Source organism: Ascaphus truei, chromosome 1 (genome assembly GCF_040206685.1).
Source record: "Ascaphus truei isolate aAscTru1 chromosome 1, aAscTru1.hap1, whole genome shotgun sequence".
In the NCBI taxonomy this organism is placed as follows: domain Eukaryota; kingdom Metazoa; phylum Chordata; class Amphibia; order Anura; family Ascaphidae; genus Ascaphus; species Ascaphus truei.
The window spans coordinates 449,236,004-449,259,449 of record NC_134483.1 but is presented as its reverse complement, the minus strand read 5'-3'; the positions used below and the strand labels follow the sequence as shown (position 1 = coordinate 449,259,449).

Sequence of the window (23,446 nt, the reverse complement as noted above, 5' to 3'; positions counted from 1 at the left end):
GACATCAGTGCTCAGCAGTGTCCTCTGCGGTTCTCTTAGTGGCTGAATTCCTCTTCTGACGCGATATGTGGCTGTCTCCACCTTCAGGATCGGACGGCTCCGATCTCCCTGCTGTGCGCATGCGCGGACTTCCCTACGCTTTCACATGTATATGGGAACTATGCTACACGCGATTCTGCCGTTTTGCGGACCCTAGATGTGACGTCATCAAGTTGCGCCATCTTATGGGTCACAGGCGCTACTCCACGATCAGTGCTGGGCTGTCTACACCACGAGGAACTTGCGACAACAGGTCTGCTTGCTTCAGGACTATCTGAGTGCTCCCTGTACTTGCCTGTCTCAAAGTATGTACTTATATCCTTTGTCTATGGGGCTGGTGCCACTATATTTGTCTTTATGTATCTACTTTTGTTTCCCCATGGTTTTGAGTTTGTATTTTTGTCCATAGGTTTGCATTTGTGGGTAATTTTCCCTATAGCGCCCTGCTTTGCCAGCAAGTTCCCTGCAATATTTACAGCTTACACACAGTTGTCTTATACTTATCATATTGAGTCTATTGGTTTACAGCCTGCCTTCATCGATCTCAGATATTCAGCAATAGCTAGTTACTGTGTATCTCAGGGATTCAGTCACAGGGTAGAGGGAAGTACCAGGGGACTACGGTCTCCCTGGGAATGGCCTGAAGAAGGGGTCTCCATACCCCGAAACGTTGCCCCCGTCCCCCTTGCCCTGGGCTTTTTAGCCCCCCATTTTTCCTTTCCCTCCCTCCATTCCTTTCCCCCTCCTTTCCCTGTCATTTTCCCTGTCTTAGTACATATTGTTTCTTTTGGTCCTTGTTTGACCCATGTGTGCATCTCATGTGTAGCATTAAAATTATTTTTTGGCTGATCCTCTTACTCTTGGTTTCTTCTTGTGTGCCGGGAATATTTGTTTGTTATTATGACATATTACACCGTGTCATGGTTTATGTAACAAAAATAAAGCCAAAATGGAGAAGCCATGTGTGAAAAACTAAGTACACATATGATTCAATAGCTTGTAGAACCACCTTTAGCAGCAATAACTTGAAGTAATTGTTTTCTGTATGACTTTATCAGTCTCTCACATCGTTGTGTAGGAATTTTGGCCCACTCTTCTTTACAATGTTGCTTCAGTTTATTGAGGTTTGCGGGCATTTGTTTATGCACAGCTATCTTAAGGTCCCGCCACAGCATTTCAATCGGGTTGAGGTCTGGACTTTGACTGGGCCATTGCAACACCTTGATTCTTTTCTTTTTCAGCCATTCTGTTGTAGATTTGCTGGTGTGCTTGGGATCATTGTCCTGTTGCATGAACCAATTTCGGCCAAGCTTTAGCTGTCGGACAGATGGCCTCACATTTGACTCTAGAATACTTTAGTATACAGAGGAGTTCATGGTCGACTCAATGACTGCAAGGTTCCCAGGCTGCAAAACAAGCCCAAATCATCACGCCTCCACCACCATGCTTGACAGTTGGTATGAGGTGTTTGTGCTGATATGCTGTGTTTGGTTTTCCTCAAACGTGGCGCTGTGCATTATGGCCAAACATCTCCACTTTGGTCTCGTCTGTCCAAAGGACATTGTTCCAGAAGTCTTGTGGTTTGTTCAGATGCAAATTTGCAAACCTAAGACGTGCTGCCATGTTCTTTTTAGAGAGAAGAGGCTTTCTCCTGGCAACCCTTCCAAACAAACCATACCTGATCAGTCTTTTTCTAATTGTACTGTCATGAACTTTAACATTTAACATGCTAGCTGAGGCCTGTAGAGTCTTTGATGTAACTCTTGTTTTTTTTTTTTCAATTTCTCTGAGCATTGCAAGGTCTGACTTTGGGGTGAATTTGCTGGGATGTCCACTCCTGGGACGATTGGCAACTGTCTTGAATGTTTTCCACTTTTGAATAATCTTTCTCACTGTAGAATGATGGACTTTAAATAGTTTGGAAATGGCCATATAACCCTTCCCAGATTGATGGGCAGCAACAATTGCTTTTCTAAGATCATTGCTAATGTCTTTCTTCCTTGGCATTGAGTTAACACACACCTGAATATCTCCAGACATCTAAATAGGTTTCATGATATCCTGGAGGGAAGATATGTTGTTTGCTAGTGGGATCATCAGGGAGTCTTTTGTGTGAGCCTTAGCTTGTACCTGGCTGAGTCCCATACTTTCTTTTTCACACAACTGTATATATATATTTTCTGTGGAGGGTTTTTGTCACTTTTTTCACTCACCATAACTTAACTCAGTATGGTAAACCCCATCCTTTAGCTTCTTTGCATACCCAGTTAACCAACCCCACACTGATGAGACCCATTAAGGTCAAAACAGCAGTCTGTCGGTAGGTTTTCTGGCTATGCACCTTAACCCTGGCTGTGCTCAAAGCTGTGACCATGCAGCAAGCTTAAGCCTATAGGGAACCATGTTAAAAATGGTTTTTGAAGCAAAAAGTGGCACTGTGTACTCATTTGTATGTCATTTCCCAGAATCCCTTGCTGCAGTGGAAGTGCTGTGTGCTGGGTGATAATGGTGAAAGGCGGGGTTGCAGACCTGCCTAAGACATGCAGATGAGCATACAGTTGTATTTACATTAGCATATTTGCTTTTCTGTGGAGGGTTTTTGTCACTTTTTTTACTCCCCATAACTTAACTCAGTATATATATATATATATATATATATATATATATATATATATATATATATATATACAGTGCTCGACAAACCCGGTCGCCCACTCGCCAGGCGCGAACGGAAATTGGCCCGTGGCCAGCTACTTTTCACCCCTGCTCTGCGCAAATTTTAAAAAAAATAAAAAAAATAACAAAAAAAAAATATTCTCCTGGCTGATTGACCAATTGGTCGTGACGCGGAATGGAGCCCTTCTCTGCAGGGGTAAGTAATGGCTGCTCCTCGCGCGCGCGGTCCCTGTCTCCTGCCCGCGCTTCCCCCCTCATCCCCTCCAGTCTCCGCTCCTGTCGGGCAGGAGATGACAGCAGGGGATTTCTCCCCCCACCCCCCCCCCTTTCCCGCTTGCCCTCCGGTTCCGCTCCTGTCCCTGTGGCTGCTCGCGCGGGGCAGGAGATGACAGCGGGCGATGTTCCCCCCTCCCGTCCCGGTTGCCCTATGGTCCCCGCTTTCCCCCAGTGCCAGTGGCTGCTTCCGATGCCAGCAGGGGTGTTCCCCTCGGTCCCCGTGGCTGTCTCCGCTTCCCCCCCCCCCTACAAATTAAAAAAAAAATTAAAAAAAATATCCTCCTGGCTGATTGGCCGTGACGCGGTCGTGACGCGGAATGGAGCCCTTCTCTGCAGGGGTAAGTAATGGCTGCTCCTCGCGCGGTCCCTGTCTCCTGCTCGCGCTTCCCCTCTCATCCCCTCAGTCTCCGCGCCTGTCCCCGTGGCTGCTCGCACGGGGCATGAGATGACAGCAGGGGATTTTCCCCCTCCCCCGTCCCGCTTGCCCTCCGGTTCCGCTCCTGTCCCCGTGGCTGCACGCCCGGGGCCGGAGATGACAGCGGAGAATGTTCCCCCCCGAACCCGCTTCCCCTCTGGTCTCTGCTCCTGTCTTCGTGTCTGCTCGCACGGGGCAGGAGATGACAGCAGGGGATTTCCTCCCCTGTCCCACTTGCCCTCCGGTTCCGCTCCTGTGGCTGCACGCGCGGGGCAGGGGTGTTCCCCTCGGTCCCCGTGGCTGTCTCCGCTTCCCCCCCCCCACAGAGAGTGTGTGTGAGAGAGATTGTGTGTGTGTGTATGTACTGCACCGACACACTTTATTCGAGCAAATACCCAGTATGTACCTGGCAGATACCTGGAATGCGCCGCTCCTCACCTCTGACAAGCCCCGTTGCGTTTGCCTTCCCAGCCTGGGTTCATGCCTGGCTGACGGGCGGCTGATCTGTTAAATGATAATGATTAGGATTTAATAGGCTGCAATGCATCGCGTGTCTACCAGATGGCATAAATTCATGAATTGTAATGCAGTATATATATATATACTGTGCAGTATTGCAGCCAGCGGGAATAAAATGCTTCAATCCCTGCATGGAAAATAACCCAATGCACTCGGGCAGAAAACAGTCACAAACCTCAATACACCCGGGTATACCCGAATTCGTGGAACTAGCCGAGCTCGAATAAAGTGTGTCGCCAGTGTATGAGAGAGAGAGAGAGAGAGAGAGAGAGAGAGAGAGAGAGAGAGAGAGAATGTGTAGGATAGCAGAGGTACCACCCCACCCAGTCAGTCATCCCCCCCACCCCACCAAGTCAGTCATCCCCCCACCCCACCCAGTCAGTCATCCCCCCACCCCACCCAGTCAGTCATCCCCCCACACCACCCAGTCAGTCATCCCCCCACCCCACCCGGTCAGTTAGTCATCCCCCCCACCCAGTCAGTCAGTCATCCCCCCCCACCCAGTCAGTCAGTCATACCCCCCCCACCCAGTCAGTCATACCCCCCCCCACCCAGTCAGTCAGTCATCCCCCCCACCCAGTCAGTCAGTCATACCCCCCCACCCAGTCAGTCATACCCCCCCCACCCAGTCAGTCATATCCCCCCACCCAGTCAATCACCCCCCCACCCAGTCAGTCACACCCCACCACCCAATCAATCATACCCCCCCACCCAGTCAGTCATACCCCCCCCACCCAGTCAGTCAGTCATACCCCCCCTCACCCAGTCAGTCACCCCCCCCACCCAGTCAGTCAAAAGTCAGTCATCCCACCCCCCTGCCCCCTGCCCAGTCGCCCAGTCACCCCACCCAGTCAGACAGTCAGTAATCCCCACCCAGTCAGACAGTCAGTAATCCCCACCCAGTAAGTCAGTAATCCCCACCCAGTCAGACAGTCAGTAATCCCCACCCAGTCAGACACCCCGTCACCCCACCCAATCACCCAGTCAGTCATCCCATCACCCCACACAGTCACCCCATCACCCCACCCAGTCACCCCATCACCCCACCCAGTCACCCCACCCAGTCACCCCATCACCCCACCCAGTCACCCCATCACCCCACCCAGTCACCCCACCCCCCCCACCCAGTCACCCTCTCCCTCTCTCTCTCTCACCCTCTCTCCATCTCTCTCTCACCCTCTCTCTGTCTCTCTTTCCATCTCTCTCACACCCTCTCTCCGTCTCTCTCTCACCTTCTCTCCGTCTCTCTCTCACCCTCTCTCCGTCTCTCTCTCACCCTCTCTCCATCTCTCTCTCACCCTCTCTCCATCTCTCTCACCCTCTCTCCGTCTCTCTCACCCTCTCTCTGTCTCACCCTCTCTCTGTATCACCCTCTCTCTGTCTCACCCTCTCTCTGTCTCACCCTCTCTCTGTCTCACAATCTTCATCTGGATATTTTATTTACCCTGTATATCTTAACTGCCCTATACTACACCGAAATAACCTATACTGCTTTCTTCCAGATCCGACTCAAGCTTCACACAGAAGACATCGGAATCCCCCGTAACCCAGAAGACAGGTAGGGAACACATCCCCTCCAATGTATAACATTGCGGGAATGAGGTACCTGGACATTGAGTGTCTGCGGATCAGGTAAGATTCCAGGTGGGATTGCAGCTTTAAATATCGTGAAGCGGGGGCATCCAGGCACTAGTTAAGGGGTGCAGGAAACTAGTCATTCACATCTGGCTTTTTTTTCTAGATTCGACATTTATACACACACACACTAAACAAGGACTAATTGTAGTATAATGTAATACAATAAATAAACTTATGTCAAAAGCGAATGTTCTTACTAGGAATTCATTTATGGTTCGGCGAGTAGATTTTTGGGTGATTTGTCAAGCACTGTATATATATATATACTGCTGCGGCCGAGTTTATTCGAGCATTTGCCCGTTCTCGGCCGCAGCAGTAACCTGGTGTGCGCCGGAGGGTGCCGGGCGCGCGCCGAAGCCTCGGAGGAGAGGCCCGCCGATCGGGGCTTCCCCCTCTCCTTACCGGGTCCGCCGGGTCCCCCGGAACGTCCCGCCGCCGTCGTGACATCCACGCGACACCAGGGCTCCCTCGGGGAGCCCTGGGCACGCGTACAGGCGGCACAGGCACCCGATGATGCGTGGCACGCTGAGGGAGTGCGGCTCGCAAGCCGGGACATTTCCCGGCTTGCGGAATGAGCCGCACTCGGATAAAGTGTGCCGCCTGTGTACACTGCGTGCATTTTCTGTTTTCTTTTCTAAGCAGTAAAATACATTTTTTGACTCAATCTCCCTGTTGCTTCTACATTTTTATTATGACAGCTGAGAACATACATTTTTGTTTATATTGTAGTATTTGAGGATTTACAGGGATCCCTCTATACTTCCCACCTCCTATACATTATACTGATATATCTATTATCAATTGGTGTTGGCGTTTACCATTTAGTATTTGTCTATACTGTAGATACAAAAAAGTATTGAGGACTGCTTGTGAGAGCTTACACTTCCTTCAGATGTAACCAACTCGTGGTACACTGCAGCTGGACATACACAACGCACCAGCAGAAGATGTGGGTGATGTTTTGAATCAACAAACTTCCTCTTCCCCCACCCTTACCTCGCCCCTTTCTTCCTCCCTACCCCTTGTTTTCTCCCTCCCCCTTCTCAGGCCTGTTTTCTCTCTGGACCCATGTAACCACAGCACCCTCAAACCTTCTCTAAGTTCAAAATCCTTCAGAAAACACCATCGTTGAATAAAGCTGATTTTAATTCATTCTTCATTCGCCTATACTTCATCTACCCTTCAAAAAACACAACCTGTTAAATGAAGTGTTGACTCACTACTGTATGCTCTTATACATGCTAAACAACGCACTCACAATTTACTCCTACTGTTTGTGCTAGTCCCCACACATGCACATTAGATTGTAAGCTCTTTTTGGCAGGAATGACTTCCCTATAATGTTACATTTATATCTTGATGCACTTACCTTGTCTATATTATAGTCTAAGTACTGTTATTGTATTGTAAAAATTGTAAAGTGCTGCATACCTGGTGTTGCAAAAATAAAAATATACATAAATACCAAACACATTTGACAGAGCCTTTTTTGTAGATCTTGTGGGCAATCTCCTAGAGTTGAATGGTATCTTGCTGACACTTGGAGGTGATTTTAATGTGTTGGAAAACCTAGCTATAGATAGATCACCCCACCATCTTGATGTAAAATGTCCCAATTAATTATAAACCCTAATGAAGTGTAGCTGACCCTTGAAGAATTCTATGTCCTGATGCTCACAATTTTACATGCATTTCTAAAGCACACCACCACACCAGTCTCTGCCTAGAATTTACTTCTCATTCTTCGATTAAAAATTATAATTTAGCACTTTTATCTCAGATTTAAAGGATACTAAAGGAAATTGATTTACTGATTGAGATAAGATGCCAGAAATTCTTGTTAATTTGTTTTTAACTTGTAAAAAGACGCATTGATTGATGTTTGTTGATGCCAATGAGAAAAATTATTTCTGGAATAAAATTAAGCTACCAAAACTCTCAGCTGATGCACTTTAAGTTCTTAGTCATCCTATAACAATTAAAAGTACTAAGAATTCTGGAACCAGATGTCTAAAAAGCGGAATTGTATACAGATCTATCTAATGGGGTTTCAGAACCTTTAGCAAATGTATTTAATTGTTTCTTATCGGAAAAAGTTTATATTTTACTTGGCCCTGATTGATTTATAAGAAAAGATCCCCAGGATTCAGCTTCTTATGATACCATATATTTTATAAATCAAGATTATAAGCTATTCATAAAAATTAGATAGCCTCAAGACATATCTGCCTAGCATGGTTTCCAGAGATCAGATGAGTTTTGTTTTAATAAGAAACCTGTAACTAATATTAGAAAGATTTTATCAGCTGTTTATTATTATACTCATTGTACTTCAGTCTACAATTCGGTGCAAGAGATGAAACTGCATACATCATTAGCATGGATACTGATAAAGCATTTTATTTGCCAGTATGGGCTCATCAATTTGAGACATGCTGAATATTTGACTTTGCTGTACAAACCATCAAGGCTAATTACTGTAATCCCTTTACATCTCTCCTGTTACAAATCTGTTAAACAATCAAATGTTTCCTTACAAAGACAAACTTGTCAAGGCTGCCCTTTAATGCCTTATTATTTGATCTAGTATTGAGCTTTTGAGAGTCACTCTCCATACCTCTATAAACTTTAAGCCTGCATTGAAAAAAATGTCAAGACAGCTTCTAAGGTGACATACTGTTATAATTTTTGTTTTATAATATATTCCACATATAGCAATGGCTGGTCCAGCTATCTCTCTACCTACCCTGTCATGTAAGTTCTAGTAAGACACAGACAGTGACAGGCTGTCTTATGGGGTTTTCCCTTCTCATGCTGACTTCCTGAGTGGCAGGAGTGGTTGCGAATGTGCTGGGCCCTCCCTCTTTGAGCTACAGGAAGGAAGTGCCTAAATTATAGAATAAAGTTCAGCCCCTTAGGGATGGGTTCTTCAGTCTGTGATTGGGTTTCAAAACTATCCCTTCATGGGGTAGGAGCTCTCAGCTTTCCTTCTGGCTGGGAGAGAGAGCTCATGGGCTGAGGCACTAATTCAATCCAGAGAGGCCTCACTATTACCAGCAGGCCAGTACCATCCAGAAGTCAGGGATCTACTTTATCAACTAAAGCATTCGCTGTAATAACATCGCAGTGGCTGCTATAATAAAGATCACCCTCACATACTCCTGGCTCCTTGGCAGTCTGTGTGGAGGGAGTATTGTGAGTAAGGATTGTCACAGTGTGGACCACCTTCAGCCTTGCTGAAGCCTCCAATGTCTGGAGGTGCTGTCACCAAGAAGAAGAACCAGAAGAATCCCTAAAAGTCTGCCTGTCTTCCCCCACACCATCGCGGGTACCACAGTTCTCCTGTGCCAAAGAGGTAACTAGCACTACACCTAACAATAGCCATGACTTAATTTCCCAGAGGATAGGGGGTAGGGGGGGGGGGGTCATATGCTACATAAAATTATTTACTGTACCCCTAACAGATGTTGCCTCTTCTAATAAATAAATCTAATATCTCTTTAATTAACAAATGAATTGCTAATTTTCTCTGCATGAATACAAAACATAATACGCCTCCCCGTAATTTTTAAAAGATGATGGTGGAATACATTTTCCTGATGTTAAATATTTTAATCTAGCATGTTTGATTAAATATGCTAGACATTGGATTTAAAACTTCAGACATTCTCCAATCCTATTTTAGAAAACAAACTGGTATTGCCCTTAGCTTTCTGCTACATAAAAAAATGTATATGCATACCACAGAATATAAAGGGGAATATTCTGGTTTATGACACAATATGAGCAGAGCAATTAATCCATTAAAAATTCAATTTATCTCGAAATGTATCTTTTCATCTTCTAATTCAGGCAACTTATTTTCCCATATGGAGTTCTAAGACTTTTCATACATAGGCATTTTAATGAATTAAATGTTTAAGAGATCTTTGGGAACCAGGGGCTAAATGTCTGATGTCAGTTCAGCAATTGAAGGAGAAATGCAATATACCCAACAATAACCTTTTTGATTTTTTACTTGAATTTTCTAAATTCAGACGATATGCTTCTCGGATACTTTCACACAGCATTAAGAAATTTAGCAAGGATTTATTATGGGATTCTGTTTTGGAGAGATGGAAAAAGGATTTCCTTGACACTGAAAATATTTACGATCTTATTATAGATTATAACCGGGTCAAGAATATGACTCTGTCTTTATCATTTAAAGAGACGCTGTTTAAAATTTTACACAGAGCTATTTGTTCTAATTGTGATAGGGAGGATGCCGATTTTCTTTATTGCTTCTGGCTATGTCATAAAGCGACATCAGTGAAAGCGAAGATATTTTGGTACAAAACGTTTCAATTTATCTATGGATAACAAAACTCCAATCCCTCCTCATGTTTAAAACTTTGATCTTTGGTAATATGTCTGGCTGAAGTTTGATCTTAAACAATGACCCTCCTATTGTAGATAGGCCGCCAGACTAGCTATTCTGACTAGTGGTAAAGGATATCTGGGGCACTCCCTCTAATTATCAATCCGAAATGGAACAAATAATAAGCCTGACAATGTGTCTTAAAATGCAAAATCTACATACAAATAGAAACCAAATGGTACAATATTGGCCCGGTATGTATTGCTGCTCAAACCAAAAGAGGATACTCCCGTGATCCTCTTAGAATGATAGAAACAGAGTGTGGTGAGCTGTCATCCTCACTGGGTTCCATCGCGAGGACGCTAGTCGTCCCACTGTGCGAACACCTCATACAGAGGGAAAAGATTCAGAAAGAGAATTCATCTTCTGAGAAAAGGAAGGATTACAGTCTATAAAGAACTTACTTTGTGAGACAGTCTCACACATGGCCGTGCGAGTACATCACCTATAGTTGTATTATACACACCCCCATCACCCTGAGCGCTTTGAGTTCTCACATCAGTGCAATATTGTCACTAATAACTGTTTATTTTCTATCTTTGCGCTCCCCAAAATCTGTTTCTAGCTGTTATGACTAACTGGTTAAATACATTAAAAAAAACACAAAAAACCTCCTAATGTCCAGTTGAAAAATATCTTTTTCACAATTCTCTCTTCTGAGAGATTAGATCAGGGGTGCAAACTGGGGGGCGCGGCGGTTACAGAGGCGCCACATTCTTCCCCAAGGCATTTAAATTAAATGCCTGGGGACGACCGTACGAGGCCTCTGTAACTCACATACCTTCATTCAGGCGGCTTGGTGTGATGCATCGCCATGGCAAAGCGACATCAAATGATGCCATTGGGTCATATGGCATGACATCACATGACCTGCGGTGTCATTTGACACTGCATCGCCATGGTAATGCACCGTTATTTACGTGATGTGACATGACCCCGCAGCGTCATTTTATGCTTGATACAAGCTGAGGGCGGGGCGCGAGCAGTGGAGGAGAGCAGGCAGGCGGGCGCTGGACAAAAAGTTTGTGCAAAGTTTGTGCACCCCTGGATTAAATGATTGCTCTGACCTGGAATTAACTGTCTTCCTCTGTACAGAGGAAAGTTATTAAATCTTTTAAATATACTGCCTTAGAAGCTCAATTACAAACATTTATGGCCTAGTCCTCTGGTCTAATACTTATTCAAATTGTATTTTGCTGGATTTACATCTGAATATGTTCCTCCACCTTCCCCGTTTTGCTTTCTTTCTTCTTCTTTTTTTGTATTTTAGGTTCTACCATGTTTTACACTCTTTTTACTTTTTTTTTTACTATGCTTTTATTCTTTCTATGAAGTTATTCGTCATATCTATAAAATACAGTTTAAAAAAATGTACAGTACATAAAGCAGGGTGCTTAAGTGCACATCAACAACAAAACTAGGTAAATGTATCAATCATGAAAAAAGTTTACCAGTCTCTTGAGAAGGGGACAAGCATTCAAATACTGTACCAGTAGTAAGACATATTGGATCATATTTACTTAGCAATGCTATTCCATAAGACACCATTCATTCAAGTAAATGTGCTGGAGAGTGTCTAAAAGTAATAGCACCCCTTATTAAATATGGGCCGTTTTCCTGGCTGCCTAACAGATGCAGAACACATCATTTGTTTCCATTGATTTATAAATGAAAAAACATGAACCTATTGAAATCAATAGAATATTTCTCTATGGCACAGTAAACTTGTTTTGTATTATCCGTGATATGAGGACCATTTTAAAAAACAGTCCTCTAGAACAGGGGCGCACAAACTTTTTTTGCTGCTCCCCTCTTGCCTGCTCTCCTCTGTTGTGCGCCCCACCCTTCTTACCTTGCGCGCTGGGTCATGTGATGTCACGTGACCCACGGCGTCATTTGACGCCACGCTGCCATGGTCACTTGTCCTGAAGCTGGCTGAATCCCGGTAAGTAGAGGTTGCAGAGGTCTCGCGCGGTCCCCCGACATTTAATTTAAATGCCTTGGGGAAGAACGCATGACCTCTGCAACCACCCATGCCCTCCCAAAAAAATCTTGTGGACACCAGTTTGCACACCATGGCCCTAGAGAATAATTATTAGGTAATATAAGTATGTCTTGCCGTTATTTTGATAAACTTTTCAATGCATTAATTAGGCTGTCTCCGCATGCATAAAACTTATCTTTTACATGCATCACACAGTTTTTTTTTTTTTTACATTTGACAGAATAGTTAATATAACACATGATGGTTAGCATTAGTATTTTCCAACCCAACAAGTCTTATAAATACTTTTCTCTCTTTGTCCATACTTATAATGCACACTAACTCTCCTTTACTCTTTTACTCCGAGATGGCATATTTTATAACAATATCTCTAAACCTACGTACAGTATGTTATGGCAAAAGAAATGGAAAAATCCCGTATGGCGATAACATTAATTTATATCTTAAACTGTATGGTACCACCTCTGGACCTATGCTATTTAAAATAAATCCAGATTATTTCAATAGTACAGGTGTTAATTTTATGCGGGATGTTCAGATGTAGCAGATGTTCTTGCATTACTGTAGCTTGCGAGCAAAAAGTGCCAGCCGGAGCAATAATGGCTGCTACAGTACATCTGTATAACTACATCTGGGAAGTTATCTACTGTATAATCACTTAAAATAATTATGGAGTGCAAACCAATATTATATACAGTACAAACATTAGCAATATAGTTTTCTTACCTTAACATCATTTACATTCATCCTAGTACCCTCCTTTCCCACAAATATATCATCTATGTCGACAAGAATGTATCTGTCCAAGGACAGACTAAGTTTCTTCCCGGACAAAAAAGAGATGGAATCTATAAAAATTAGCTTGTGCAACCAAAAGTTCAAGTTGTTACCAAACAAAACTCTTTGAATTCCATCATGAAGGCCCAGATCCTGGATTACAGTAGCATGTAGAGATGATTTAGATAAAAAATGTGTAGGTTTCCCAAATGTCTGTAATTCAGCTAAAATAACCGGTTGGTATGTGGAGTGGTTGTATTGGAATACTGTCCAGTCTTCTCCAGGCAAAGGACCTTTCGCAACTGTTGAAGCTTTTGTTATGTGAAGCAGAGGGGAGTTTGGATTTACAAAACAGTCATTTAGAGCCACATTATTGTAAAGATGCAAAGGAAAACCTTTCAGTTTCGTACTTGGTAAACTGTTTTCATTAGCTTTGTGAAAACCAATGATACTGACACTGTATTCAACACAGTATTTTTCCAAAAGCTCCCGGTTCCATGAGTCCATTGATACATATTTTAAGACATTCTCATACACAATAATTGCATATTTGCCCTTGCCGTCTTTTGTGAGAGGAGGAATGTCTCCCTTTCCAGGTGCAATCACTATGTGATATTGAAACCTGCTGGACTCCAGGATTGCTACAATATCCTGTCCAAGCTGAGAGTACTGACTCTCTACGAAAAGTAACACTGTCAGATCTGTTTTGGAAGTATCAATTGGTTTAGCTGTTTTCATCTTTAATGTTCTATATGGTAATAAATGTATGTCTCCACATTCAGCCTGTGCAGTTGTCTCAATAAGTAATATTGCCTGTTTATGACCAGAGTACAGATAGTAGGCTGAAATTACAATACTTGCAAGGCAGAACGTGGCTAAGAGAATTACTAGTGTTCGGAAGCTTCTTCGTAGCTTTACAATAAGATTCATTTTTTACAAGATTTCAGTGTCTCTTTTTTTCTTATTTCATATTAAAGTGCCTCAGTGAACAGTGCACAGAAGTGACCTTGCACTTCTCCCAAAAAGCTTATGTGACCATTGCACTACAATTACAGTAAAGCTTATAAGACAAGTTCCATCAGAGATACATTTGTGTGTGAGACAGATCTGTCTTGATTTCAGTAGATCCCACTGGTCAGCGCAGAACTTATCATTACCTGAAAAATAGAAGCATACAATACAATTACACAAGTAGCTACATTCTGAAAGCATGTCCAATATTTGCAATGTGAGGACTGCTGTCACATTTGTGCTGTAATTCCTGAACACAACATAAATCTAAAGTAGCAGCATCAAATGATGGACTATTTTTTAGGTAATTTGCCACTACAAATTCCCTCAGTACTCTTACACTATAATCTAGTGAAATGCTGCTGAAAATTCTTACAATTCCTAACACTAAAAATCTTCCTCAGTATTTCATATTCATAGATTGAAGCTATACAAAGAGAAACACTGCACACTAAACCTGGTCTTAAAATATCTCTCTCTCTCTCTCTCTCTCTCTCTCTCTCTCTCTCTCTCTCTCTCTCTCTCTCTCTCTCTCTCTCTCTCTCTCTCTCTCTCTCTCTCTCTCTCTCTCTCTCTCTCTCTCTCTCTCATAAAAAAATAAATAAATAGAAAATATCAGAAAATAATAAAATAGAATTATCCAAAAAATACATAAACCTAATGAGGCAGAAATATGATATTTCGGGGTAGCCACTAGATGCTGCAACTGCATAGTATTTATCTATTCAAAGATTCGTAACAAGGTAATTTATATCTGAAATCTATATCATACAATGTTAGTGTATATTTCACCAGTTCCTGTAAGTACAAGTCCGAACAAAGATGTTTGTGTTTTTCTCATATCTAAAAGTGCTTATGTGGCACTTTTTCCTAAATTAACTACTAATATGATCTCTGCCAATAGAGTTTCAACATAATTAAAAATGAAAGGCATTGGTTTATAGAATGATTGCATTGCATTGCTTTTGTGTGCCTCCGTCCAGTATTCCATTTCAGTGTTTCATACACTCTGCCATACACGAGTATTCATTATTTTGTGTGGGAATAGAATTTAGAAAATACATATGATACTAAAGTTACAATTGCATTCACAATTTCAGAAATAAATATCGGCAGATGCCCATTATAGATCAGAGACAGGTACTCATTTACTAATCTACTCATTCACAAATTTGAATACGTTTAGTTAAAAAATATTACATCTGTACCTGATAATCTTGACTGCAAGCATTCTGCAATATTATACAGTAGTAGTGGAAAGCAGCAAACCTGACTAAAGCACGCAGTCACTACAGCCTCTTAGGAAATTCTAACTGATCATTGCACTATCCTTCAGTGCAGCATGGCTCGTATTACATCAAATACTATTGGTTCTACCTTTAGTGGTGATTTTTATTATTTACTCTTCTATTTATCACACTTTGGTTCAAAAAAGCAATATTTATAATATAATGCATACATGTAGAAGACGTAATCACCCCTGTTAATGCAAAGTAATGCGCCAAATAAACTCGTTAAATAATGAGTCTGTTATCCCCTTCACCATTGTTTTCAATTGCGTTACTGGTGAATAAGGCACCTGCGTTAACGCGACACATTGCGTTACTGGGAGCCATAACGTTTGCTATATCTGTATATTTATCACAACAATCTACAATGTCAGCTTGAAAACTCTGTTTTGGGATTGAACTCACATGTATTGTGAGTAATATTACATTAAATACTGTAACCTATGCAGTGATATAACATCTTCAAAAGTTGTTATCCAAGTCCTCTTGGTAGGTACAGCATCTAAAAGGACTGTACAAGTTCTGTTTCTGTTTTAATACGGTAGTTCTAATAAGGAGCTACAGTAGCAAGTTTTAAAAAGTAACGTATGATTCATTCAAAATACTAACATTTAAATATATTTTCCAACTCATACATTTAATATTTTATTCCTACTTCAAAACAACTGGCTTGCGGGTAGAATAGTAACTTTTTCAAATATTATTATTTCTTCATTTTTAATAGTGAATTTAAAACAGTTTGGGTTGAGAAATATTACGCTTATTCTCACTATATCAATCAATACATTTTTCCACATCTAAGAGACAGGCACAATTGACTATTTTCCTATTTAAGGTGCTATATGAAATAAAGGAAGTATTATTCTAATATGCATACAGATGTAGCTCAACGTTCTACACTTTGCCTGGGTGTGTATATACTGATGTAGCAGACGTTATTGCACCCGTTATCGCACAGTAATGAGCAAAATTGCGTGATTAGTTTCCAAAATGGCATGAGTTTGCGTGTTACTGCTCCATTTGTTTGTATTGCAAATGGCACGAAACAACCGTAAATCACCCAATAGCGCATTCAAACTCGCACCAGTTGTAATGTGTTATCGTGTATTACCATTTGCTACATCTGTATACTGATTTTTTGTAGATGCACTGGAGTCAAATTCATACAAAACAACCAAGCAATAGGCACTCATAGGAAACTTTTACTGCAAAACATGTAATTATTAAAAAAAACAAATAGTACTATCGACATCATTTGAGAAAAAAAGCAGACCCCTTTTGGAGGTAGAGGTGGAAACTAGAAGCCAGCAGTAGGATATTTTGTGAACAGTGGGTTAAGTAGTATATAGACTGGTGCACAATTCTGAGTTAGTTGAATAGTCCATTTATTTCAGATATAACATCATAAAGTCAGCAGAGCCCTCCAAAATAAGGAAAATATCATCTATGTACCTGGCGGAGCACCTGAGTTATTTGGCAATATTGGGACCATCTAGGAAATGTTGTTGTTAAAATTTGCATGTGTCGGACCAACATTTGAGCCCATTGCAGAACCAGAAATGTGTAAGTAAATAAATTCTCAAGGCGAAAATAGTTCTTAGTATGAGTGTTTAAGCAATTGTACTGTAGCGTATACTCAACAGGTGGGCCCACATACAGTACAAAGGATTACTTTTGATAACCTTCCAAGCCCCCCTTTGTAGAATCAAGGTATTGGGAAATAGGTTGTTGTAACAAATTACCTGTGAAATGCTAGGTAGTTCAAAACAGGAGGAGACATGAGAGATCTTGTAAATCTTTGGTAGGGTGTGCATAATCAGACATATAAGATATTCCTGCCTAATGATATTATAACTATGTTCTGAAAAAATTAAGCAGAGAATGTTAGCCTACGTGAACTGTGTAAACTATCATTCATAATAGTTACTCTGTGATGCATATAGGGTACCTTCCCTATTCCCAAATGGAGATTACACAAGAATTTACATAAATTGTGTAACTTAAGCGGAATGGTTTTTGAACATTTTTTTTCATTAACTCCTATTAGCACGTTGAATATAGATTGTTAAATGTACTGTACAACAGGAAAGGTTAAAACAAAAGACACTAGAAATTCTACTTTGCATACAAACGTCATTTGTGGTTTTCAGTAAATCTGGCCTTGTGCTTATCTTTGGAATTACTATGGTGAGATAATAGGTTTGTTGTAAGGTTATGGATAAAACTCACATTTATTCAAAGACCTACAGATACAGCGGCTGTTAACTGAACACTTCAGACGTTGTACTGTATACCTTGGAATACCCATGTCATGGCGCGGGATTTCTTCCAACCGTACTGCCCCTTCCCGCCTTAAGACGCGAGTGCAGAAAATTGCATTTTAGTGTTAAACAGTGTTAAACACTGAAATTGACACAGAAGCACAGTAGCACAGTACTGTACACATTACAATTCATTAATTTCATTGCACACAAAAAAACAGAATCCATGAAATTCAAACAAAGCAACCGCGATAAACACGTGTGCCTGGGGCGAAGAACTGCGTTAATGCCGCGTGGAGTACAGCAGCGCACACGAAAATGGCTCTGTGATTTGTTCGAATAACGGCTGCTGCATCTGTAACTGAGAGACAGCATTCCAAAAAAAAAAAAAAAGCCTGCATTACCAGTTTGTTTTCCCTTCACAAAAACGGTAATACGGTCAGCTTCTGAAGTCACAGTAATCAAAAAATGTTTTATTCTACCTTGTCTATAAAGTCGTTTTTCATTTTCACAACTACTTCTAGACTGAAAATGCAAAAGTGCTTTATTTAGCAGGTAGAATCTAATTCAGGGACAGTCAAGACTGCTTGACATCAAAATGTTAGCTGAGTTACTCCACGATTCATGGGTGGATAAAATATTAAAATTAGAATTTTTTACAGTTCAGTGAGTAAGCTCCCCAGCCAGATCCATACAGTATTTGTATCGCCTTTTTGCTTGACTGAGATACGATCTTCTAGTTAAGGTAGAATCGGTGCTACACCGTGGTTAATTCCCTTGTGTGGTAACTCCTGTAATAATGTTTTTTATATTTACCACCTGAAAAGCAAGTCAATCACAAATGATTTCCAAGGAAGACAGAATCTTAGCACGAACAAGTTGCTTCTTGCTTGCAAGTCACTCTAAATTGGTTTCCTGGGAAATCTGATTGCGGCAATCCCCGGCCATGGAGAATTCAACCGTGGGCAGCCTGTTTCGCTAACATACAGCTGCTGTGGCTGCCTGTCATTTTTGCCTTCCCCACTGTCTCAGGACAATGCTTTTTTGCCCAAGGCTCAGGGGAGTTTTTCTACAGTACATCTTTAGCATTGCACATTTGCATGGAATGTGTTTAGGTTTTATTCCAGGTGTCTTTTGATTGATGATGAGCCTGGCTATATATATATATATATATATATATGTATATATATATATATATATATATATATATATATATATATATATATATATATATATATACATACATACATACATACATACATACATACATACATATATATGTATGTATAATCAATACATACATACATATATATATATGTGTGTAATCATTATAGAAGCTGCTTCTTCATTCTTTGATGCTGTGAATTAAGCTTTGACACACACACACGTCAATGCTTAATTCACAATATCAAAGGATGAAGAAGCAGCTTTTATAATGATTACACTTTACACTTAATTTATTCCTCTGCGAAATGAATGTTTTTAAAGCAGCAATCCCCCCCAAATCATGTCTCCAATGGACAAGAACTATTATTTCAGCCATTTCTAGCGGCCATCCTGTCCCTTATGAGGCAGACTCCCTGAAAAAAATGTACTACTGTATTTTTCTTTCATCTCCCTGAAAAGAATGACCTCCTCCCAATGCAAGGGAGTTTTACACATGTCCAGCATTTTCCTCCTAAGTCTCCTTGAAATATGTTTCTAAATGTTGTCCAGTATGCTACCCATATATCTTACAGTATATAATTACTATTCAAGCTACATATACTGTACACCCATTTGCTGGGAATCCAAGCATTGATTTGTCTTCTTTAAACACAAGAGGGCAGTGTTTTCTTGTTTTTGCCAACATCTAATAATATCCTCACAGAAAACTTACAAAAACAAATGGATCTGCTATCATGCCAGGACCACAAAGGTCACACCAATCTGAAGCAGTAGGTAAAACACCTTCTCTTAGAGTTCAGTGTCAAAGCAATAGAATTTAGTTGCTAATAAAACTGTTGCTGGTGCAGTTTTAATAAAATACAAGGCAGTGTCCGTGAAAGGCAGATACAGTAATGTGCCATTTGTAAAAGCCTATTTATATATCGTATCCTTAAAACATTTAGCTTTTTTTCTTCATTCTTTCTTTCAGGTAAATTTTATTCTTAAGATGAAAATTAGTATACAGTACTTTTTTTATAGCAAAAAACGTTATAAACAGTTAATTATTTTAAATAAAATACCACAATTGCCAGTTAAAAAAATTATTACTTGATTTCTTATCATCTCGGCTGAGAAATCCCATGATTATGTTACGAGTGATAGGTAGTATTTAATATTTTGTAAAAGTCAGATGTGTAAACAGTATACACGAACAAAATACATGCACATGGGCGTCAAATGAGAATTGTCGCCTAGTCATTTCCTTATTGGTCTTCAAATTGTACATTATAAATATACAGTAATACAATGAATTATGATTATGTTACAAAATACAAGTTTGGCACCAGCAGTGGTACTGTACATATTCATTCTTTTCATAGTCATCATTATCATTCTTTGGCATCATTAGCTATTTTTTTAATTTAATTTATAGTTTTATTATTTTTCACACATAAATGGGGAAAAATAAAAAGAGGGAGGGCAACTATTTTAAATCAGATTTCAAACAAACAACAACTGTAACATTACATATCATACAATATTTGTAAACACCATATTTTTCGACCAGCAATCCCATATCCATTCTCCCTCCGAGAGCGTACTCCCATCCCATGGCTCCCAGACCTGCTCATACTCCCTAACAGATTGGTTCAGAAATGAGGTAAGTTTCTCCATAATAAACATAATTGAACATCATTAATACTTCTAATGACCTCTCTTCTAGAAGGCAGGAGTGTCTTTTTCCACGTTGCAACTACAGCGCGTCTAGCTATTTTTGTGTATAATGATTCACTTTTTCCATAGGTTTAGCCAAGATAATCATTGTTGGGTCTAACGGGATTTTTATATCAGTGACATCCTTTATAAGTTTTTAAACTGTCTTTCAATACACCTGCATTACTGGGCAATGCCACCATATATGTGTCAAATCTCCTAATTGTCCACAACCCCTCCAGCATCTATCCAAGGTCCCCGAGAACATCTGTTTTAATCTATTGGGGTATAGTACCAGCGTAACAAAATGTTATATATATTCTCTTTTGTTACCGTACATATAGAGGTTTTACATGCATTGTCCCAAATATCTTCCCAGTCCTCCCTTGTTATTTCGGTCTGGAAGTCCAGAGCCCACTGGTCCATATATTTATGGTTTGGGGTATCTTTTTTAAGAGTTAGCCCCTGGTACAAAGATGATATCAAACCTCTTTGATATTTTTTTGTTTTACATAAAAGCCTAGAAGGGGTCGACATAATCTTATATTTCTTTTTTGCCATCTGCCAAATTTTCAGTAAATTCAATTACGGTTGGTTCCAACTGTCTCCCGGTTCCTGTCCCAGAACTAGACCACAACAAAGAGGACAGTCCAAACGGGTTTTTTCATGAGCTCTCCATGTTCACCCAGGCATACACTCCTCTCGGGGAATGCCAGTAAACCATTTGCTTCATATGGGAGGCTATATAATATTTTAGAATATTTGGAACAGCCATACCACCTCCTTCCTTGGCGTCCGATATAATTGACGTAGCTATCCTCGGTTGTTTGTGTTTTCAGATAAACTGCATAATTCAATTTAAATTTCTTTTATATTAGAATGCGGGACAGCTACCGGTAATGTCCCTAAATAGTACAAAAGTCTAGGGAGAAATGTCATCTTAACTGCGGTTATACGCCCTATCCAGGATATACAATGGGAGTTCCAGACTTATAGATCTTTTTTTAATTTTGGAGAATAGATCAGGGTAATTATATTTATATAGTAAATTATAGTCTCTGGTAAGATAAATTCCTAAGTATTTCAGATGGGTATTTTTCCACTTATAATCAAAGTGTTGTTTAAGCACCTTGACCTCCTTTTCCGTAAGCGTCAAATTTAGGGCTTCTGATTTTCCCATATTTACTTTATACCCGGAGAGCTCACCAAACTCCCGATGGGTGGATTGCAAATTCAGAAGAGAACAGTGTTATTCTATAGCACTCATCTTTTATTTTGATCCCTTGTATATTTGAGGAGGTTCTGATGGTGGCTGCTAGAGGCTCGTTTGTAGAGCGAAAAGAAGAGGGGAAAGGGGGCACCCCTGCCTAGTCCCATTCTTAATTATTATTTGTTCCCCTACTGGGATTTTCAGGGTGGCTGTTGGCAACATAGAGAGCACGGACTTCCTGTAGAAAGGCTCTGGAAAAAACAAATACAGTACCTCTGCCTTATCTAGGAAGTCCCACCTTATCTTATCAAAGGCTTTCTCCGCATCCAGACTCAATAGCATAGCTTTCAGTTTGGATTTATGTATTTGATCAATAACATTAATAATTTTCCTTGTATTGTCTGATGCCTGGCTCTCGCTCACGAATCCCACCTGGTCATAGTGAATTAATCTTGTAAGTATTGGATTCAGTCTGTTAGCTAAAATGTTGCTATACATTTTCAAATCAGTGTTAAGCAGTGAGATTGGCCAGTAGCTACCACAACATAGAGGGTCCTTTTCCCTCTTTAAGGATCACCACTATATTGGCCTTTGTCATCTGTGGAGGAATCTGTTTTCCGCTGAGAAAATCATTAAATAGATCCAACAGACATGGTCCTAGAATTCCTATAAAGTTTTTATAATAGAGATTTGAGAAACCATCTGGGCCCAGTGCTTTCGATGGTTTCAAAGAGCCGACCGCTTTCCCCAGTTCTATCTGAGTTATTTTTGCGTTTAAAATGTTAAGATCTTCCTCCATCAATTTCAGGAGGGCACAATTTCTCAGATAATCCTCAATCTGGTTCAAACCCGGAACTTCAGCATTTCGTGTAAAATGTAGCAAATTCCTCAGCGATCCTTGAAGGATTGTGGGTCACTCCCCCGCTTTTTAATCTAATAGCGGGCACTGAGGCCCCCGCCTTAATTCCTCTAAATTTGTTTGCTAGTAGACGATCAGCCTTATCTCCTTTGTCGTAATACATCTGTCTAGTCCACTTAAGGGCCTTCTGTACATCCTCCAATTGTAGTCTCTTAAATTCCTCCCTTGCCTGGTTCAGAATTTTAAATGCATTCCTTGACAGGGTTTTTTTTATGTGAGCTTTGTAACTTTATAATTTTTTCCGTTAAATATTTTTGTCTTTCCATTTTTATTCTTTTTTTGTATGATGCTATTGAAATAAGCTAACCTATAATCGTGGACTTATGTGCCTCCCACAGAGTTGCTGTTGATTCCACAGACCCATTATGAGACCGAAAATAATTTTAAAGTCTCCAATTTGTGCACTAATCTCTGGATAATTTAGTAAAGAGTTATTCATCAATGAAATGACTGAATCTTGGTGAATGGTGGATCAAACAGAATAGCCACCGGTGTGTGGTCCGACCAAGTAATAGGCCCTATATTTGAATGGACCAATACTTCTAGGATATTTGGAGATACAAAAATATTATTGATTCTAGAATATGTATCATGTGGGGGAGAGTAGAAGGAATAATCTCTCTGCCCTTTATGTGAGCAATGCCAGGCGTCTAACAGATGAAATTCTTTGATTAGCAATCAAAATTTCTTTGCTATACTGTAAGTCATTGCGGAATGGGAATGCCCTTGTTGTGTGGATTTGTCCATGTCCATGTCTGGGACCATGTTAAAATCACCTCCTACAGTATATAGCTGTTCTTGATTATTCCCCATTGACTCCAGTGTTTCCCTTAGAAAATCAATTTGTCGCACGTTAGGCACGCATATATTCACTAATGTAATATGTTTGTCTGAGAGGAGACCATGAACCACCAGTGACCTCCCTCCCTGGTCTCTCTTGACCTCCAGTGTCTGAAACGGAAAACCCTGTTTTATCAAAATTGCTACACCCCTTTCTTACTGGTGAAAGACGTGTAGAATACAATAGTGTGAGTCCTGCTAAAAGTATTTCGGGGTTCTTGGGAATTAAAATGTGTCTCTTGTAGGAAAACAATATCCGCTTTAAAATTTCTAAATTCTTTTAGAGCCA

The 23,446-nt window shown here is 40.7% G+C and overlaps 1 protein-coding gene across 1 annotated transcript in view; it reads right to left on the bottom strand.

The window, feature by feature from the left end:
- LOC142503772 (bifunctional heparan sulfate N-deacetylase/N-sulfotransferase 4) overlaps positions 1-23,446 on the bottom strand; it is a 381,904-nt gene that overhangs the window by 309,184 nt on the left and 49,274 nt on the right. Inside the window, exon 2 of the mRNA XM_075616452.1 lies at positions 12,715-13,922. Coding sequence (XP_075472567.1) covers positions 12,715-13,695 — 981 coding nt within the window. The 5' untranslated portion in view covers positions 13,696-13,922. The remainder of the gene's footprint in view (positions 1-12,714; positions 13,923-23,446) is intronic.